At 40.4% G+C, this 20,357-nt stretch overlaps 1 protein-coding gene across 1 annotated transcript in view; it reads left to right on the forward strand.

The window, feature by feature from the left end:
- The window catches only part of SFXN3 (sideroflexin 3), a 600,282-nt gene that overhangs the window by 187,614 nt on the left and 392,311 nt on the right, over positions 1 to 20,357 (forward strand). Inside the window, exon 2 of the mRNA XM_044056492.1 lies at positions 2,068 to 2,232. Within this exon, the coding sequence (XP_043912427.1) occupies positions 2,069 to 2,232 (164 nt within the window). The 5' untranslated portion in view covers position 2,068. The remainder of the gene's footprint in view (positions 1 to 2,067; positions 2,233 to 20,357) is intronic.

Below are 20,357 nucleotides of genomic sequence, written 5' to 3' on the forward strand. Positions count from 1 at the left end.
AAAGCTGAAAATATCGAAGCTACAGAAAACCAAATTTTTTCCTAGGGAAAGAATTCGGTTGTCCGTTTCTGTTGCTTCGGTATTTTCAGCGCTGTGGTGGAAAGTTACGGGTCAAGTCCAGGTAAGGGTGCAATTGAGTGCGGGTTAGGTTAGATAGGGTTAGGGTGCGGGTTAGGTATGCATGCGATTGAGTGGATGTGAGGGTTAGGGCCGATTTGGTGAGTTAGGGATAGGGCACGGGTCAGGTAAGTGTGCAATTGTGTGGACGTCAGGGTTAGGGCGGGGTAGGTGAGTTAGGGTTAGGGCGCAGGTGAGGGGAGTGTGCGATAGTGACGGACGTTAGGGTTAGGGTTTGGGTTAAGGTAAGTGGATAGTTAGTGGTGTATGTATAGTTTAGTGTAGGGTTAGGTGTAAGATTTTAGATGTATGTGTGTGGATTGCTGTTTGTTTGGTGTGCTTGTGTTGTGTGTATGTGTTTTGGAACAGCACATTTTCTCCCTAGGAAAAAAATTTGCTGTTCTGTATGTTCGATGTTTTAAGCTTTCGCTGAATAGGAGTCGATATTAGAACATTCGAAGTTTTGAAACTTTGATGTTCTAATATAGACCCAATAATATCACCTCCACCTACAACAACTAACTAACACTCTTTCTACTACGTTTCTGCAGGGGGGCAAGCCCACCTTCACCCTTCATGTGGGCAGCTCTGCCACCGTAAATTAAATATACCAACTCCATGATTGCACTACAGTGGAAAAAAGTTAATTTCCTAACATCAGTGTATGGTGATTGTGATACAGTGAGGTTAGAAAATTAACTTTTGTCCACTGGAGTGCGATCTTGGAGTAGGTATATTTAATTTAAGGGGGGTGTGGGGGTTGCAGGGGGCTTACCCCCCCCCTGCAGAAACATAGTAGAAAATGTGTTTGTTAGTTAGGTGTTGTTATAAGTGGAGAGGATGTTATTTATATATGCATTGTAGTTTTCAGTGTTATGAAACACACTTTCAATGAAATGAGTTTACAATGAGTTGGGTATTCAGTGTTTTGGGATTTGGATATTTTGGTCTCAATGTTATGAAATTCAATGTTATGAAATTTCAATGTTATGAAGTAGATCTATATATATATATATGTATATATATATATATATATATATATATATATATATATATACACTTATATATTGGAGTAATGAATTTAATCAATTGTTTTGTTTGACATCTGCTTGGTTGACAGAATTTGGTTAACTAATCATATGATTGCAAGAGTAGGAAATTGCACAATTCGCGGGGTTCAGGAATATCCCCTTTCCCTATTATTGTGCAGTCCTGGAGTTAATATATAATAAGCATGGAGTGTGTTGGCACAACTCCCCAAAACAATGTTTTTCTTCATTTTTTTTTTTTTACTTCTTAAGTTTGCATATGCTGAGGTTATTGCTTGGTGCATGCATAGCAGCATGTTGATGTTTGCATTTTTGATGCTTTGTGTTTGGCTTGTTGAACATTGATATTTGGCCTTTTAATTATATTCAGTAGACCTATATACAAATCTCACTCCCTCTCTCTCTCACTCTCTCTATATATATATATATATATTTTTATATAAATATACCCATACACGTGTGTGTGTGTGTGCGTGTGTGTGTGTGTGTGTGTGTGTGTGTGTGTGTGTGTGTGTGTCGATGTGTATATCTCTCCTTCTCTCTCTCTCTCTATATATATATATATATATATATATATATATATATATATGTGTGTATTAAGTGATTCACCCTGGATGAGTAAAATATGGCAGAAAAATTATTTTACATGATAGAAGTCTATGCAGAAATGTAGAACAGTCATTTGTTTGAGGAGTTATACAGGCCATTGAGATACTTATTGAATATGTCAAGATTCCCTCTACTTATATTGAGTAGCTCTGTATACAAAATAATTTAATATATATATACACCACAATTCAAAAAGAGAAAAACATAATAGCAAAAAATGTTTGATATGAAACCTTATATGAAAAATGTTATGGTAGTTTGTTGTTAAATAACTGAGATTTCTTTTTTCAAGGATGACCAAAGAACTGCCATTGAACATTAATATTAAAGAACCACAATGGGACCAGAACTCTTTCATGGGCAGAGCCAGACATTTCTTTATGGTGACTGATCCCCGAAATATTTTGCTATCCAACGAAACACTGGAAGGTGCCAGGAAGATAATACAAAATTACAGGTAGCATGTTTTTAATTTTCCTGTACAGAATTTTGTCATGATCTGTGAAGCTATCTATTTGCTGTATCATGACAATCGTGTGATGTATGAACTACTAAGAAATACTATACTTGTGTTTTATTAACTGCTATGTATGCTGATGCATTTTATAAATAATTCATCCATTGCCTTTATTATATATTCTAAGAACTTCAATAAACCAGATACATGCCAAAGTCTAATCTGTGATTTCATGTTTGATGGTGATAAATAGCTATAATTTTTCTGATCTAGGTCAAATGTTTTTTCAGCCCCCAAATTACATATTACATTTGCTTTATGAATCTCTTTCATCAGTATATGCTATAATCATAGTATAGTCAAAAGCTGGCCATCCAGATGTCAACCCATTATATATTACTTAGCAAAGGGTCATTTTTTTAATTTATATATTTGTTAACTGGATAACAAGTGACTCTTTTCAGAGTTACCTGGGAGTACTATCTAAGTGACTTGCTCAGAGTAATATAGTAGGCAAATGGAGGTGGAAAACATCAAATCCTTTTGACTACAGGAAGCAGCTCAATAACAGCTCAGACATTTAATTCTGAGTGTTAACTGCCAACCTTTACCAAAATCATTTTCTGTAATCCTCTATCTCCTTCTTTTCAACCCAGCCTCCCCCCGCCCTCTCAAAATATATTTTACTACGAGCACTTTCTTATCTATAACCACTTGTGAATACTACAATTATGTAAACATATTTGTTGGCAGTAAAATTGTTTTTTTAGAATTTTATGCTTTTTCTATATTCTTAGTATAACCTATACTAACATTCACAACAATGAAACTTACAATTACTGAATGGAGTTTGAAAGAAAGTAAAGTTGTGTAAAATCTTACCATAACAGTAGATGTCCTCCTCTTCACTATTGCAGTATCCCAAATAGAACAAATCTTCTACCCCGGGCAGCCCAAACTCCACCAGTATACAAAAGCCAAATATTCCTGTATGCACCGTACATTACAGTTATGCTCCCTGCACAGAATGTAGGGCATAAAAGCGACATACGGACGTAACTACCAGGAACTGAATTTCCTCAGAAGAGAATAGTCTACAAAGGATGGAGAAATCCATGCACATCCAAAAGGAAAAAAATCCAGAAGAAAAAAGGGAAACCCTCTGGCAGAATGGAATCTAAAAGAAAAATCAAAACAAACAAGAGGGGGTTGGAGGAAGGGGAACATTGAAGAGGAGGACATCTACTGTTATGGTAAGACTTTACACAACTGTACTATGTCCTTCTATACACTGTTACAGTATTCTAAACAGAAAAGAGAGGAAAAAAGCCTCAAGGAAAGGAATGGGAGCTGGTAGGCTGGGAAGAGCCCTCAACAAACACACATAAAATGGTTTCAGCAAAACCTGCTCTGGCCCTAGAAACCATATCCAACTTATAATGTTTAGTAGAGGTATACACTGAAGACCAAGTAGCAGCTTAAAGGATAGAACTGGTGTCTGACCCCTTGAATAAGGCACCAGAAGAGGCAACAGCCTTAGTGAAATGAGCTCTAAGAGAAGTAGACAGACATTTGCCGTGAAAAGTGTAAAAAAAGAAAATGGCCTTAGATATCCTGGAGGAGATTGGTTGCTTAGAAACAGCCAAATCCAATGCCCTGGGATAAAAGGAAACAAAATGCTGATCAGACTTACAAATGGCCCTAGTTTTATCTCAATTGTACCTGAGCTGTCTCTGCAAATCCAAGGTATGCAAGACCCTCTCACTAGCAGACTGAGGAGAAGGGAAAAAGGAAGTGAGATGTACCAACTGATTCAAAGACAACTCGTTTACTACCTTGGGCATAAAAGAAGGATTATTATGAAGGGACACTCTGTCCCTGTGAACAAACAAAAACGGAGGAATGGCCATAAGGGCCTGGAGTTCAGAAACTCTCTGTGCAGAAGTAAGATTCAGCAACAAAACAGTCTTCTAGGTACAATGTTGCAACAAAGCAGAATCTGCAGGGTCAAAAGGAGCCTGAGACAGTTTTTCCAAAACAAAATTAAGGTTCCAAGGAGAAGGAATATGTTTCTTTAGAGGCCTAATATGCATGATGCCTTTAAGAAATTATTTGGCCTCAAAACGATTAGTCAAAGGAGGATTCAAGGATAGCAAGAAGACATGGCTGGCAAATGGGCCTTCACAGAAGATTAGGCCAGGCCATAGTGGAGCAACTCACAAAAATAAGAGAGGAGCAGATGGATCCCCTATTGAAAAAAGGTCCTGGTTACAAGCATGGCACAAGACAGAAAATCTTTTCCATTTGGACAAATAAGATTTTCTGGTTGAAGTTTTCCTTGCATCCTGTAAAACCCTGAGCAAGTCCTCATAAATGAGGTGCCTGAAAGGAATCAAAGCCTATTATCCACAGTGTCAGTTGTAGAGTGAATAGTTGAGGATAGATGAGAGACCTCTTGTCTTGTGTGAGGAGATCCAACCAGTGAGGAAACCTTTAGGAATTGCCCCTGGCCAGCTGCAATAAGAGGGGGGAACTAGTGCTGTCTTGGCCAACAGGGAGTCACTAGCAAGATTTCTGGGAAGTTCAGCTAATTTTATGCACAATTCTTGGAAGTAGATGAAGAGGAGGGGAAAGCATAAAGAAATATCTCCTTCCAAGGAAAAGAAAGGACATCTGTCTTTCACTCCAGATGGCATGGCACACTGAAGCAGAAAAGAGGAAGCTGCCTGTTCAGATCTACCTGAGAAATGCCCCACAGATGGACAATGTCCAGAAGCATGTCTCTGTGATGCATTCTTCATGAGGCTCTGTTTTGTACCTCCTCAGACAGCCTGCCACTAGTCTCTACTCTGAAGAAATGTATAGTGCCTGAAGAGTTAACGGGTAACTGAAATCCACTTCCCAAGCCTGAAGATCCATCCTACAGAGAAGGCAAGATCTTTTGCCTCCCCACTTGACATACCACATCACTGTTGTGTTCACCATGGACCCTAGAACTTCTGGGAAATACGTAATCTGCTCTAGAGGAGGTTGAGGAATCCCTGAAAAAGGAGGGAGAGACTTCCATACCATGAAGTAATCCTGACTGATGATAGAAAGAACCCAAGATTCTGAAGTGATGAGATGCTAATTTGGAAGACAAAGGGGAAGCTGAAGGGACAAAGTAACCTGGTATAAAAGAAGGTGGGGAGGGTGAATTGTCAAGGAGAAGGAGGCTTATCAGATAAAGAAGGCTTCTGGGCCACAGAAATCTGAGAAGCCTTAGCAGTGGGGGCCTGCCTACCACACTTCTTGTGTTGGAGGACTGGTGGGGTTGCCTGTGAAGAAAAGCATATCTAGAAGGATAATTACTCTAGACATAGGGATTGGAGAGACAAAAATATGTTGAAGGTCCTGCAAGGCTTTGCCTTTCTCTTGAAGAGACTTAAACCAATAGCAGCAGCAGTCCCAAAAATATGTTTATTATCCAAAGAAGCATCCAACAACTTGGCCTTAATGTCCCCAGGCAAAGACTGGAGATAAAGCCAGGAATAATGCCTCATGACAGACCCAAAAGCCGCAGCCCTGGAAGAGGCATCAGCAGCATCATAGCTACACTTACTAGAGTGGTGAGCAATTTGAGATGCAGAACCTAAAATAGATAAGGCAGAGGATTTGCCTTCAGAATCAGGGAGGTCAGAAATAACCGGAGAAGCTTGAGCAGTCAAGAGCGGAGTATACCTGGTCATGTGGTCTCAAAATGAACAGCCCTAAAAGCCAAAGTAAAAGAAGTGTAAGAGTTCTTGCCAAGCCTCTCCATAGCCCTACTATCCTTATCAGAAGGCAGAAGTTTGGAAGAGGGCAAAAGCTTAGAAGGTTTGGCAGAAGAGACTGACACCACAGCAGGATCAGCAGAAGGACATTTAAATAAAAATTGACAATCACCAAAAACCTTATAGACCCTTTTGGGTTTCTTATGAGGAGGAGGCTGAGAATCACAAGACTTGGAAGCAGCAATGAGAGTATCTTCAAGGCTGCCAACACAGGAAGAACTCCTGATGGTTTAGGAGTATCCACCTGAACCAGCTACTATCATCTTCTCTGAATATCAGACACTTGACAAGAATCCCACTTAAAGTATTCCATCATCCTAGCAATTGTGTCCCCAAAGGACAATTTCTCAAAATGAGATTTGGGCTAACAAACTACTCTTCATCAGAACCATAAGACAAAGTGTCAGTGAATCCTCATCTGAGGATTATGGTTCCTTAAGCCATTTAGAAGGGATAAAGGTCCAAGGAGGATCAGGTATAGAAACCCCTTGAGGTGACTTTAGGGCTATCAAGGCAGAAAAAAAGCCCTGAGTAAACTCTTGCCATTCCCTTTGAGGACCCTTAGGACAGACCAAAACATGCTTCATTTGTGTCTTTTCTTGGAAGGGACATCAGCCCTAATAAATACCAGAGGTTGTGATCCTTGGTGAGATCTGATAAGAGAACCCAGAACCTCTTCCCTGACCAATATCTGCAGGCTCCCTCTAAGACCCGCTGAGATAATCAATCATGGTTCTCCCTTGATGTCCAGCGCAGACCCCAGCAAAGCCTCAGAGAAGGATCCATGCCAGCCTCTGATAGCGCCATGGCAGATAAATCCAGTGTAGATGCTGAATGACCTGCAGAGCTATTACACACTTCTAAAGGGACATCCAGTGGTGGGTGGGCAGCTAAAGAATCTGACTGAGACTTCTTGGCCTTCTTCTTACATAGTGGTAGTATCTCGGGGTTAAAAGATTCTGCGATATATCCTGGGCTAACTGTTTAAGCTGTTGGTTTTCAAGATAAGTTGCTAGAGAAGAGAAATGACTTCTGAATGTCTTAGGCACAAATGTCATTTCCCTTCTTGGATGACATGAACTCTAGGTAGCAAAAAAATACAAGACCATGAAAAGTAAAAAAAAAAAAAAACAGCCCCTAAACGCACTTACCTGGTGGCTAAGTATTTGGTACAACAACAAGGCTTTCAGACCAGCTGGCAATAATCATGTTTGAACTGATGGCAAAGAATTTCTGGGTAGCTGCATTCGTACTCTGCTTTTATACCTATGTTCTGTGAAGACAGCACAAGTGTGACATACAGCGCATACAGGATCGTTAGGCTTTTGTATACTGGCAGAGTGTTGGGCTGTCATGGGTGGGAGATCTCTTTTTTTTTTAGGATACTGCAACAGTTATATAGAAGAACATCCCTTGGCTCTGTACCTGGTATCAAACTCACAGTTATATCTCGTAAACCAAAAAAGCCTAGAGAAGTGAGGTAATGCATCAACATGAGGGTAGTCCATCAAATATTATGATGAAAGATAGAGACACTAGTGGGTGATATAAAGTTTTGTTCCACAAGGTGTTTCATTTTAATGGAAATAAAGTGACAGGCCTTACATGGACATTCATATAGAATGGTGTGGGGCTCTACTTCTATCAATAATTTATCCATTTTCACATTATACTGACTATTCCGTCTGTTATACTTGACACAAAGTGCCTGACCTCTTCGTATCCACCAGGTGGATATAAACAGGTAAGACACTGTGAGGCATGTATAACAGTGGGAATACTCAGCATAATGTGAATATGCATGAACATTTCTTGTTCATGAAGGCTGTGCTGTTCAGGCCATATGGATAACATGCTAGATTGCAGCCCATAAATGCAACCACATTGGAAGAGCTGGACTTCTGCATATGTATGTCAGCCTTAATGACTGATATACTGTATCTGCACATCACTCTCTGAACATTCATCACTGTTATTAATATCATTGCATAGTCATCTCTTCTAATTTAGCTCCTCCTTTCTGGGAGAGGGATAACATTTTCAAAACAGTCGCATACAGGTCCAGAAGATGTTCTTCATCTCACATTGCTGCAGTCCTTACATATGGGTAGTCCGCTGTCCTCGGTCGGCCCGAATACCAAAGTATTAGGCTGACGTCGGTCATGGGCGCTCAGATCTGACATCATAGCATCAGGGTATAAAAGCGCATGACCGACGTCATATCCTCAGTCTTTTTTGCCACATGGTCCGATGCAGAAGCAGCGTTGCAAGTGCCGTTCGGCGTTCTGAAATTTTCGTATTCTGAGTTTCAGACCGAAACCAAGTTGGGCTAAGTACCCGTTGGGAATATTTTGTTTTTTCTTGCCTCAGTTAATTCCGGATGTCAGAAAAAGTGAATAATTGTATTTCTTGTGGGAAACAGATACCGCATAGAGATTATCACTCTCTTTGCATTCCTTGTTTGGGACGGACCACGCGTAGTCGGGTGTCGGTTTTGTGCTAGGTTTAATAAGCGCACTATAAAAAGAAGGTTAGATTGTGCTAGGTTAGTCTTTGGTAAGCGGTGTAATTATAATATGCCGTCGGATCCTCCGACGCCCGCTTCCACGAAGAAGTGCAAAGACAAATCCTTGAAACCTAGACAGGTTGATTCGTCCGTTTCAGACGCCGGTCCTGCAGAAGCTACAGTGGAGCAGGTGGATCCGGCTGAAGTTTCTGTTGAGTCTCAGGGGGAAACTTTGATTTTGCAGGATGTGGCCTCACAGGAGTCAGGTCAAGCTGAAGGGGCCTCTCAGGTTACTGTTCTCCCTTCTATGCCTAAGGTGGTTAGGCCTTCTGCTACTATTTCTAAGGCTTCTTCTAAGGGCAGGTCTGTTTTGCCTTCCTCTGGTGTCCCTCCAGGTACTTCAGGGTCTGTGCCTAAAAAGCACATGCTTAAAATGGCAGAAGATTTGATTACTTTAATTAGAAGTTCTATGCCCCCTCCTGATAAGAGGCCCAGGGTGGAGCCAGAGTTGGAAAGTTTGGATCAGGCCTCAGGCGACTCAGACTCTTCTGCTGTAGATATTCAAGATTTTCCCCTTATTCGATTCTGATGCAGAGGATTCCACTCCTTCTGCTTCTCCTCCAGAGGATTTTTCATTTTCAGAAACTCTGCATTCCATGAGGGAGCATTTTAAGTGGGAAGGACAGGATTTCTCTGATTCACGAAAGAGGCTTAGGGAATTCTTGTTTTTACCACAGCATAGACCCTTGGCTATACCTCCTGTTTTGGATGTTGTTCAAGATGTTTTCTCGGAGGCTTCCCTTAATCCAGATTCTTTGCCTCCTGCGCCAGTTAAACCGGACAGGTATTACAGGGTGCCTGAGGCTCATAAATATCTGTATAAGAGTCCTAGGGCGGACCCAGAAACTATTAGTCAGGGGCCTAAGGGTGTTAGAGCTTCTGTTGTAAAGAATCCGGTTCCTCTAGATAAGGAAGCTAGAGCTTTGGATAAATGGGGTAAGAAGGTGTATACCTCTTCCACTTTAGCAATGAGGGCTTTAAATTGCCAGTTTCATATGTTGAAGTATCAGAATTTCCTCCTTTCTCAGCTAAAATCTAAAGTGGATGCTTTGGCAGAGGGCATAGAGTGTAAAGAATTGCAGGATTTGGTACATGTCTCTGAACAGGTGGGTAAGCATTCTTTACAGTGTGGTTTTGATGCTGTACAGGCCTCTTCTAGGGTGGCTGCCACTGGATCAGTTCTTCGTAGGCACGCCTGGCTTAAGGATCAGAATTTGTCTGAGCATGTTAAAACTAGAATTCTGGATGCCCTTTACAGTCTGAAGTTTTGTTTGGTCCCCTGTGGAGTCGGTTTTGAAGAAAATGGAAGACAAGGCTAAGTCTATGCAGACTGTTAAAGATTTTTTGCAGGTGCAACCTCCAAAGTTTAGTAGAAATTGGCCTACTAAGGGGTGGACCTACCCTTCTTCTGATTCTCAGTCTAGGGGTAGATCTAGACGTGGCAGGGGCAGAGCTCACAGTACATTCAGGCCTAGAACTTGGAGTTCACCTGCACAATCTGCAGGTGAGGGCAGGGGCCAGTCCTTTCATAAACAGGCCCAATGACCTGCATTTTCAGCTGCCAGATTCTTCTTCCCTGGCAGCTCCTTTGGGAGGAAAATTAGCACTCTTCAAGCAAAACTGGCTTTTAGTCACCCAGGACAAATGGGTATTGGACATTATAAACCGAGGCTACAAGTTCTATTTCCATACATTGCCTCCTTTCAAAGGCATGCCAGACGTTCCTCCTCGGCAAAGGATAGAGGCTCACAAGCAGATTTCTTTACTTCTTCAAATAGGAGCTATACAGCCAGTTCCTCTGTCAGAAGTGGGACTAGGATTTTATTCTCGCCTGTTTCTAGTACCAAAGAAAGGGAACACGTGGAGACCAATTTTGGATTTATCTATCCTCAACACTTATCTGGACATTCCAAAGTTCAAAATGCTGACGTTACAACAGCTTTTACCTCTGTTGGGAAAAGATCACTGGATGGTAACTCTGGATCTCAAAGAGGCTTATCTTCATGTTCCTATCAGGCCCAGTTGCAGGAGGTACCTGCGTTTTCGGGCTGGAAATTTACATTATCAGTTCTCTGCATTGCCCTTTGGCTTATCTACTGCGCCCAGAGTGTTCACAAAGGTTCTGGCTCCAGTGATAGCCTTTTCAGGTTAAAAGGAATACAGATTTATCCTTATTTGGACGATTGCCTGATTATTGCACAACACAAAGACGAACTTCTGCATCATCTACAGTATGTGATGGTAGTGTTAAGATGCCTAGGGTATTCTGTGAACGAAACAAAGTCCAGTCTAGTACCCTCTCAGGACATGTGCTTTCTGGGTGTGAGACTGAATACAGCTTCCCAGATGGCCTTTTTGACCCCGGACAAGCAAAGAAGCCTTTCTCTTTATTTCCATCAAATGTCTCTACAGTCCAGGCTGACTGCAAGGACAGTCCTTCAAGCCTTGGGGTTCATGGCATCTTGTATTCTGGTGCTTCCCAATGCCAAACTGCATATGAGGAAGCTTCAATGGTATCTCAAAAATGTATGGACACAACACTGCCAAGATCTAGACACTGTCATTCGGATAATACCTTGCATTCAGAAAGAATTTTTGTGGTGGGCTCAGGAATGTCACCTAAACAAGGGACTCTCTGTGACCCGACCAGAGGCGAGTCAGATTCTAACGACAGATGCCTCGGACAAGGCTTGGGGAGCACACCTCAATGGAAAATGGGTGCAAGACACATGGCCTGTCAAACTTCAACATTTGCATATCAACTTGAAGGAGATGTTAGCAGCCCAATTTGCATTGATGACTTTCAAGGATTTACTTCACCCAGGACAGGTGTTGATTCAAACAGACAACACTACTGTCATGTGGTACATCAACAAGCAAGGGGGAACCCATTCATACCCTCTTTGCAGGCAAGCGATGATTTTGTGGGAGACTGCTCTCAGTTTACACCTCAATCTTCAGGCAAGGTTTCTACCAGGAGCACAGAACTCCTTAGCGGATGTGTTGAGCAGACAAATTGTGGATCCTCACGAGTGGAAACTGGATCCTCATGTGTTTCAAAAGTTGACAGTGTTATGGGGGACTCCAGACATAGATCTGTTCGCTTCTCCACTAAATTACCAGTTGCCAAAGTTTTGCACAAAAATGTTTCATCCCACAGCTTGGAAGGTGGATGCTCTATCATTCAGTTGGAGCAATCTTCATGTATATGCCTTTCCACCTCTGCCTCTCATTCCCAAGGTACTCCTGAAGGCCAGAATAGACAAGCCATCCATGATTCTGATAGCACCGGATTGGCCTCGACAGCACTGGTACCCACTACTGAGGAGTTTGGCAGGAGCCTCCATGGCCTCTGCCTTTAATTCCGCATCTTTTGTCTCAGGAGGGCAATCACTTCCTCAATGTCAAGATTCAGTCTCTGCATCTCACAGCCTGGCATATTCTGTTTTAGACCCTGGAGGGTCTCAGCTTCCACAACAAGTTTTGAATGTTATTTTGGAGGCCAGAAGGCCTAGTACAAGGAAAGTTTACGCTGATAAATGGAGGAGATTTTTCTTTGGAGCAAAGCGAAGGACTTTGATGTTTCCAAGCCTGATTTAAGTGTTTCTCTTCAATATCTTACTGAGTTATTGGACAAGGGTTTGTCTTTCTCCTCGATAAAGGTTCATGCTGCAGCCATTTCTGCTCACTATGACTGTGACCCTCCTTTATTTTCCCATCCTTTGTTTAAGCAATTTCTTAGAGGGGCAAAGAACATAAGACCCCCACGTAGAGCTCCTACTCCTGCTTGGGATCTCAATTTTGTGTTGGAAAAGCTTACTCTACAACCTTTTGAGCCTGCAGCTACTGCCGAGTTAAAGTATTTATCATGGAAGACTGCTTTTTGTTGGCCATTACCTCTGCAAGAAGGGTTTCTGAATTACAGGCCCTTATGGCAGTGGAACCTTTCCTGATTTTTCATAAGGATAGGGTATCTTTGCGTACTAATCCTTCCTTTATGCCTAAAGTGGTTTCTAGTGTGGCCTTGAACCAAACTATTCATTTGCCTACTTTTTATGCAAACCCTCAAAATAAAGGGGAGAAGATTTTGCATACTTTGGATATTCACAGGCAGTTACGTTATTATTTGAGCAGAACCAAGGGATTCAGGCAGTCTCAGCAGTTGTTTGTTTCTTTTGCTTTGGGTTCTCAGGGAAAACCTGTTTCAAAACAAACTATTTCTAAATGGATTGGGTTTTGTATTTCTTTCTGTTATTCCCATCATGATAAGGAGATTCCGGCTGGAATCAGACCTCATTCCACTAGAGCTACTGCCACTTCTACTGCCTTTCTAAGGGGGTTAGCTACAAAAGATATTTTGGAAGCAGCCACTTGGAGTTCAGTACATACTTTTTCCAAGCATTACCACCTTCCTCTTTATTCTAAGTCTAGGGCTGGATTTGCCACTGCAATATTACAGGGCATTTTAGCAGCCCCTAATGCTTTATGATTTTGCCATCCTCCCATTACCTCTGCTTTGGGATTCTACCCATATGTAAGGACTGCAGCAATGTGAGATGAAGAACATAGTACAGTTTTGTACCTACCATAAATGTAGATGTTCGAAGATCCACATTGCTGCAGTCCAATTTACCCTCCCTCCTTCCCCTCTGTAGTTTGGCATGGTTATATGGTTTGGGTGATGGTTGTTGTTGGGCATGTTTTTGGGAGGTATCCTGTTTTTGGGCTGTGGCCTTTCTTTTTAGGGCCTTCTGACATCTGGGGCAAGAAAAGACTGAGGATATGACGTCGGCCATGCGCTTTTATACCCTGACGCTATGATGTCAGATCTGAGCGCCCATGACCGACGTCAGCCTAATACTTTGGTATTCGGGCCGACCGAGGACAGCGGACTACCCATATGTAAGGACTGCAGCAATGTGGATCTTCGAACATCTACATTTATGGTAGGTACAAAACTGTACTTTCTGTCATGTATAATCATATTTTGATACCACCAACAGCAAAGAATAATATGTATGTGTTAGTGAATGGAATCATGGGCAAGAAGAGTAAGGATTCCTATGAAAACCTCCAGAAAAAGTACGCAACTGTGCAGAGACACTGATCATCACTGATGCTGATGGGACAGCAGTTATTGTTGATAGGGCACTATCTCTATGAACAAGAATAATTAATGCACTTTTGATTTTGGTCCATCTAAGCAGGGAAAGATACAGAGTAGTGGTCTATGATTCCAGTGTGACAAAGACCTACACATTGAGAATGGCATCAACTAAGTCTATATTTGAGCTTATACCAGAATGCTCTGGGATTTTAGGAATACCCTGCCATCTAAGACCTCTGCTATTCTGTCATGATGTGAGATGTCATAACTGATGGGCCATCAGTGTAAGATTCTGCACCATTTTCTATGTCTAACTTACCATACCTGTCCAGTAGTGCAAAGGAAAGTACAGTTATGTAAGTAAACCTACCGTGACACTAGACATTTGCATGATCATTGCTGTAGTAGCCTTAGCTATATTTGTTATATCCTGCCAAGGATATAGCAGCTGGCCAGATTTCAAAGCTTCAGGGCACCTTCCACATGCCCAAATTTTTCAGGCTAGTTGAGCAGAGCTGACAAAAAGACAAGTTTGCTTGCCATGCTGTTCAAAGCCTTCCTACCAACAAACATAGGGATGTTAACCTTGAAAGGACAATGTTTGGAAAAAAAAATAAATAACCACACTCTGGTATAATCAACATAAGAAAAAACAAGGGGGATGGATGGAGCAGCTATTGCAGCAGTGAACATCTACTGTTATGGTAAGTTTACTTATATAACTGTACTACGTTCATCATATTGATGATTGCTGCAGTAGCCTTAGCTATATGGGTAGATTACCCTGGCTTACTACATTTGAGAGGTGGAAGGAGAAGAGTCAAAAAGCCTCTGGAGAATGGTCTTTGCAAAGCTTGACCTAGACATAGAGAAGGAATTGAGCTTATAGTGCTTTGTAAAAGTATATACAGGACCAAGTTGCTGCTTCAAGAATACTTGTAGAACCCAGCCCTTTCTAAAAAGCAATTGAAGAAGCTAAGGTCCCTGTAGACTGGGTCTTGACCCTGCCTGGAATAGATTTGTCATGGCAAGTATAACAAAAATAGCCTTAGGGAATAATTTGGTAAGAGTCTGTTTTGACACAGGTTGTCCCTTCTTACTTTCACAAGAAATGAACAATTGATCCAAAGATCTGAAAGATTTACTTCTGTCAAGATATTTCCTGAGATGTCTGTGGACATCCATGGTATGGAGTGTCAATTCTCCCTCATCTTTGGGTTCAGGAAAGAAAACAGAGATGGATTGTTCAGCTTAAAGTAAACTCAGATACCACTTTATATATAAAAGAAAGAAAGGTTAGTTGTCAAACAAGCCCTACCCCTGTGGAAAATCAGATAGTTAGACTCATCATAAAAGCTTGTAACTAAGATACTCTTCTTACAGGGTTCAGGACAATCAGTAAAACTGTTTTTCATGTTAAGAACCACAAGTCAGCAAGTGTTAGCTTCTCTAACATAAAATGAAAATCCCAATAAGGGGTCACCATTTTTCTTGGAAGCCTCTTAAGCAAAACCCCTTTCAAAAACATTTTCATATGAGACTGCATTGAAAAAGTTGGATCCATGGGCAGACATACTGAAATGGACAATAAATTAACCTTGATAGAGGAGTAAGAAGGCCATAGGATAGTAATTCACACAAATATTGCAAAACCAGAGAACAACTAGCCCTGAATGGGTGCTGGTTATGTTCCTAGCACCAACTAGAAAACCCTTTAATTTTGCTAATATATGATTTTCTAGTAGAAAATTTTCTTACTCCATCAGTAAAAAAGTACGTAAAAGGAAATAATACTCTATCATTCAGGCAGTCAACTGAAGATGATTGGTGTTGGAGTGTATCAAGCACCCTTTTTCTTGAGTGAGTAGATCCACTCTATGAGGAAGCTTTGATAATTGCCTGTGGCCATTTCTAAATGAAAGGAGAACCACAGTTGCCTGGTCCAGAAGGGAGTCACCATAATGATCTTGGAAGATTCCTTCTGAATCTTCAAAAGTAACCTGGATATTAGTGGAAAGGGTGGAAAAGCATACAGGAACATTCCTGCCCAATGAAAAGAAAAGCATGTGTCTTCTGGTCCTTCCTGCATAGAGTCCTGGAGAAGAATCTTTCCAGCTGATTGGTCATAGAGGAGGCAAAGAGGTCTATAGTGGAACTCACCACAGATGGATCAAATCTCAGAAGACCTCCTGATCTAGTTTCCATTCTTGAGGGTCTGTCTTGCCCTTCTCATCTTGACTGCCAAACAGCTTTGCTCTGATGGAAAGTAGGATGCCTGTAAAGGGAAATTGTTCTATGAAGCTATATCCCAAGCTACCATGGCTAACTTGCAGAGGGGGTACAACCTGGCACCCCCTTACTTGTTGATGTCTACATGACTGTGGTACTGTCTGTAACTACTTGAAGATGTCCTCGGGAACCAAAGATTATGCAGGCAATTGAATGCCTTGATCAGGGTAAGCATCTCTTTTATATTTATGTGCTTGCACCTGCTCTTGGTTTCCGACACACCTTACACTTTTATCCCTCCTGAAACCACTCCCCACACAAATTCAGAGGCATCTGTAGTGACTGTGACGGCTTTGGAACATGGAGTTAGAAAAGACAATGTGGATTTAGGGGTTATGTCCTGCCTCCATCAAATAATTTTTCTTCTGACAAACTCCAGCACTGGAATTTAAAAATACAAAGGGTGTTGGTGCTGGGACCAAAGGAACTTTAGATACCACTGTATCTTCCACATATGGAGTCTTGCCAGGAGTATCATGAGAATCACAGAAACTATGAGACCCAAAATCCTGAGGTATTCTATTGCAGTGACAGAAACCTGAGTAGAAACCTTAAAATAGATCTAGATATAGATCTACTTTTCCCATGGAAGAAAAACTCCTTGAACTGTGGTGTCAAGTTGACATCCCAGAAACACAATCCTGTGAAAAGGAATCAAGAAAGACGTGTGCATGTTCTCTTATAATCCCAGCTTATGTAAGAGATCTCTCACCCAAGAGACAGAGAGATTCCTGACACTTTGGGAAGGATTCTGCAAGTCATCTGAATATGGAAAAATATCAATACCCTGTAACCTGCAATGAGCTATAACTGAAGCTAGACAATTTGAGAACACTCTTGGTGTAGTGGGCAGTCCAAAGGGTAAGGGAGAAAACTGATAATGTGATCCAAGCACATAAAATCTTAAGAAATGTCTGAAATCTGGATGAATAGGGATGTGCCAAGCATCTTTTAAGTCTAGTGTTACCAGGAAACTTGAATGAGGAAGAGGAGGAAACAGGTTGTATGGTGACAGCATTCTGAATTTGGGCTTCTCACAAACAGGTTTAGGAAAGAAAAATCGAGAACTAGTCTTCAAGCATTTTCTTTCTTTGGTACTAAACCCATCCTTGAATAAAACCTCATTCCCACCAGGAAAGAGGGAACTGGTTCTATCACCCCCCCCCATGGTTCTTTCTTTCTTCCCTCTCCTCAACAACCTCTTTTGTAACTGGTGCACCCTTTCTGTGTGCCAAGATCACGGCCCAGTTTGCAGTGGCATGTTCTGGTAGACGTCAGCACCTGAATCTTCATACTACTCTGTTAGTTTCTATTACACTTTAGTTTTTGTTCATTACATTTGATGTGATTTGTTGTGTGCCATGTGCTTTGTGTCACTGACATATCTATACTTACATGCAATGTGCTGCCATGTCCATGTTGCAGATTTTATCTTAATAATGTTTTCTTGTGCTTTGTGTCCTTTGAGTATCTGTGTCATTTGCATTAAATCCATAAGGTGAGTAAGTACCCATACTGCTCAGAGGCTCTTGACACAATTCAGGTGATGACATTTTGTTTATTTGAGTTCTGGTCATTACTTTTCTACAGTGTTCTTACTTATATAACAAGTGGTCCAACTCCTATCAAATTCACTGTGTTTATATGCTGATATCAAAGTCTGTTCCTCTTTGCTTAATAAAACCAGGAAAGATATATGAAAACAAAGTGCAAACAAATAAGCAGCAAGCAGTGCTATCTGGTTGACAACAGGGCTGCAGGAAAATCAGACGATGTGTCATGTTACTTCTAAATGTGTTAATGTTTCTTATAAAACTGTAAACAACAGCATAGTGAAAATAATTTTATTAGCCTAATTCATGTTTGTTTGCTATCTGAAGAATATAAATTAGTGATACTAGGGCATTCAAAACATACATAACACCCCTAATAGACATGTATAAATAGTAACCACCATTCCTTACTGAATCTCAGAATGGTTTGTGATACCATTCAGATTCTTATGTGATTCAGTGACTCCTTAGCTGGTATTCAGGTGATATGTGGAATAACTTCTTTTTTTTTTTTGTCGCAGAAGGGTACAGGTGCTGTATTATTGAAACTGCCTTCTAGATGAGGCTACAGAACAAAGCTTAATTTTGAATTTCATGCGAGTAGCTTGAATTAAAAAAAAAATGCATGGTACAACCGTAAAGCAGTTTTTATGATGGAAGAGAAATAAGTTATTATGAAGTAGGATGAAAGGTTATATTTTAGAAAAACAGTGTGGCTAAAGTCTCTCCCTCCTGACCCACAGAGGCCTATGACACTTATACTATGCATCCTTAAAACAATTAACTTTAAAATTCTTGTGCCTTGTAATAAAAATAATTTTCACATCCTTAGAATACCCCTAGATGACTCAGAACATTCTGCATTTTAAACTTCAGTGAATTCCTGATAGTGAAATGTATCTCTTTCTGCGGCAGTTCTGCTACTTTTCGTGCAGTGAAAGCAAGATTGCAGACCTGTTGTTTGCCATAACAATGCCCATAATCTCCTTCACAATTTATTCAGAATATGCAGAAATGGGAAAACTAGATGAACCATGGAAGTCGTTATTTTCAGTTAAGACTGGGCAAACAAAAACAGGGTCTATATTATATTTTCGAAAGTTTCAAACATCGAACACCATATGGTCTACACCATATGAGCGATGTTTGAAATTTTGAAAATATAATAAAAAAATAAAACTATACTTACCTAAACGCTGTAGGCATGGGGCAAGCCCCCCTGCACCCCCCACACCCACGCTACTTAAATATTCCTACTCCGAGATCGCACTGCATTGAAGTAAAGGGAAAATATTGTCTATGGCGATTTCTGTGTTATGCGTGTGACGTTTCAACCAATCGGGTTCTCTCAATACGCGTTCACCGTTTACAATTTTCAATTTATATCAGATTTTTAATTTAGATCTGTATAAATATAGTTTTTATTTTTTCTCAAATAAACTTTTGTTCAACATGCTTAAAAAAGTCAAGGACAAATGGAGAAAAGGAAGCAATACAAGAAACTAAAGGAGATAAGTAAAGGCCACCAGCTGGATTTGCATCCACAGAACCATAGTTTAAATAACATACAGGAATATCATGATACCTGAACTGATCAAGCACATTATTCTTGTAAAAATTCAAACAAACAAATAAATAAATAGCACAGAAAATATTTGCTGATATAGCAGCTCCCTCACCAAGTAATATCACTGATCGCTGAGGCCCTTGTCATCATTAAAAAATGTATAGCTGCTGCAAGCTTTTTACATCAAAAAGGAAATGTTTGTATATGGAAAGTGTGCATGCTAGGCTCTAACTCCTGACTTAACTCCTCCCAGTTAGATGAACTAAAAAGAATATTTTAAAGGAAAATCCCCCAAAGAGTTTCTTAACAAATGTGAATGTGTGTAAAGTTATATATTTAGTAGAAAAGAAGGAAGAATGGTCTAAAACCATATGCAAGGCCCAGCAATATAACTGGACATATTATATATAACAGTTTATTTTATTTATTTATTTTACATTTGTTTACTGGGAAAGCCTGATTGGACACATGTCCTTTTTCAGCAGAGGCCTAGGGAGAAAAGCTCCACATTGAAACATACAGAATACAATATATAAGTAGAATATATAGGGCACAGAAGTTAAAAATACTATCCAGATACAGTTTGGACAAGCAGTTATACATACAGACTAGTTAAAAAATATTGCAGTTTAGCTAATACACAGTAATTCTTAACGTAATCGATAAAATCAGAAGATTAACAATAAGTAGAGACGCAGCATCATTAAACCTTTCTGTATGAGAAAACAGAGAGACCAATGTAACAATTACACAAATTCTGAACACAGTTTACTATGAAATTGAATTGCCAAATCTTAATATGCCATCAGCTCTACACTGTTATAGTACGATGGAGTATTAGTTTGCAGAGAGACATAGTTAACAGAATAGACAGTGGGGATGGATTTGTCAGTAAGTAAAACAAAGTACTAGCATAGCCAGAGGGAGAGGATAGTTTGGTGCAGAGCAAGGACACTTATTAGTACTGTTTTAAACTGGGATAGTGATGTAACCATTGTAATGTTTTCTGGTACTGCATTCCATATTTTACCTATATAATTTGAGAAGAGGGAATCTCCAGCTTGGTTTTTGGTTATATTGATTTTTATTTGATGTTTGTTAGTGGACTGTAGGGTTCTGTTAGTGGCATACAGTTGAAGAAATACTTGTAGGGCAGGTGTTTTCTCAGGTTCATAAAGTATTTTATGGGCCATGCTTAACTGGATGTAGTGAAGGAGATGGGAGAGCTCTA

This window comes from Protopterus annectens, chromosome 14.part0, assembly GCF_019279795.1.
Source record: "Protopterus annectens isolate FY-2018-M chromosome 14.part0, PAN1.0, whole genome shotgun sequence".
Lineage (NCBI taxonomy): Eukaryota > Metazoa > Chordata > Ceratodontiformes > Protopteridae > Protopterus > Protopterus annectens.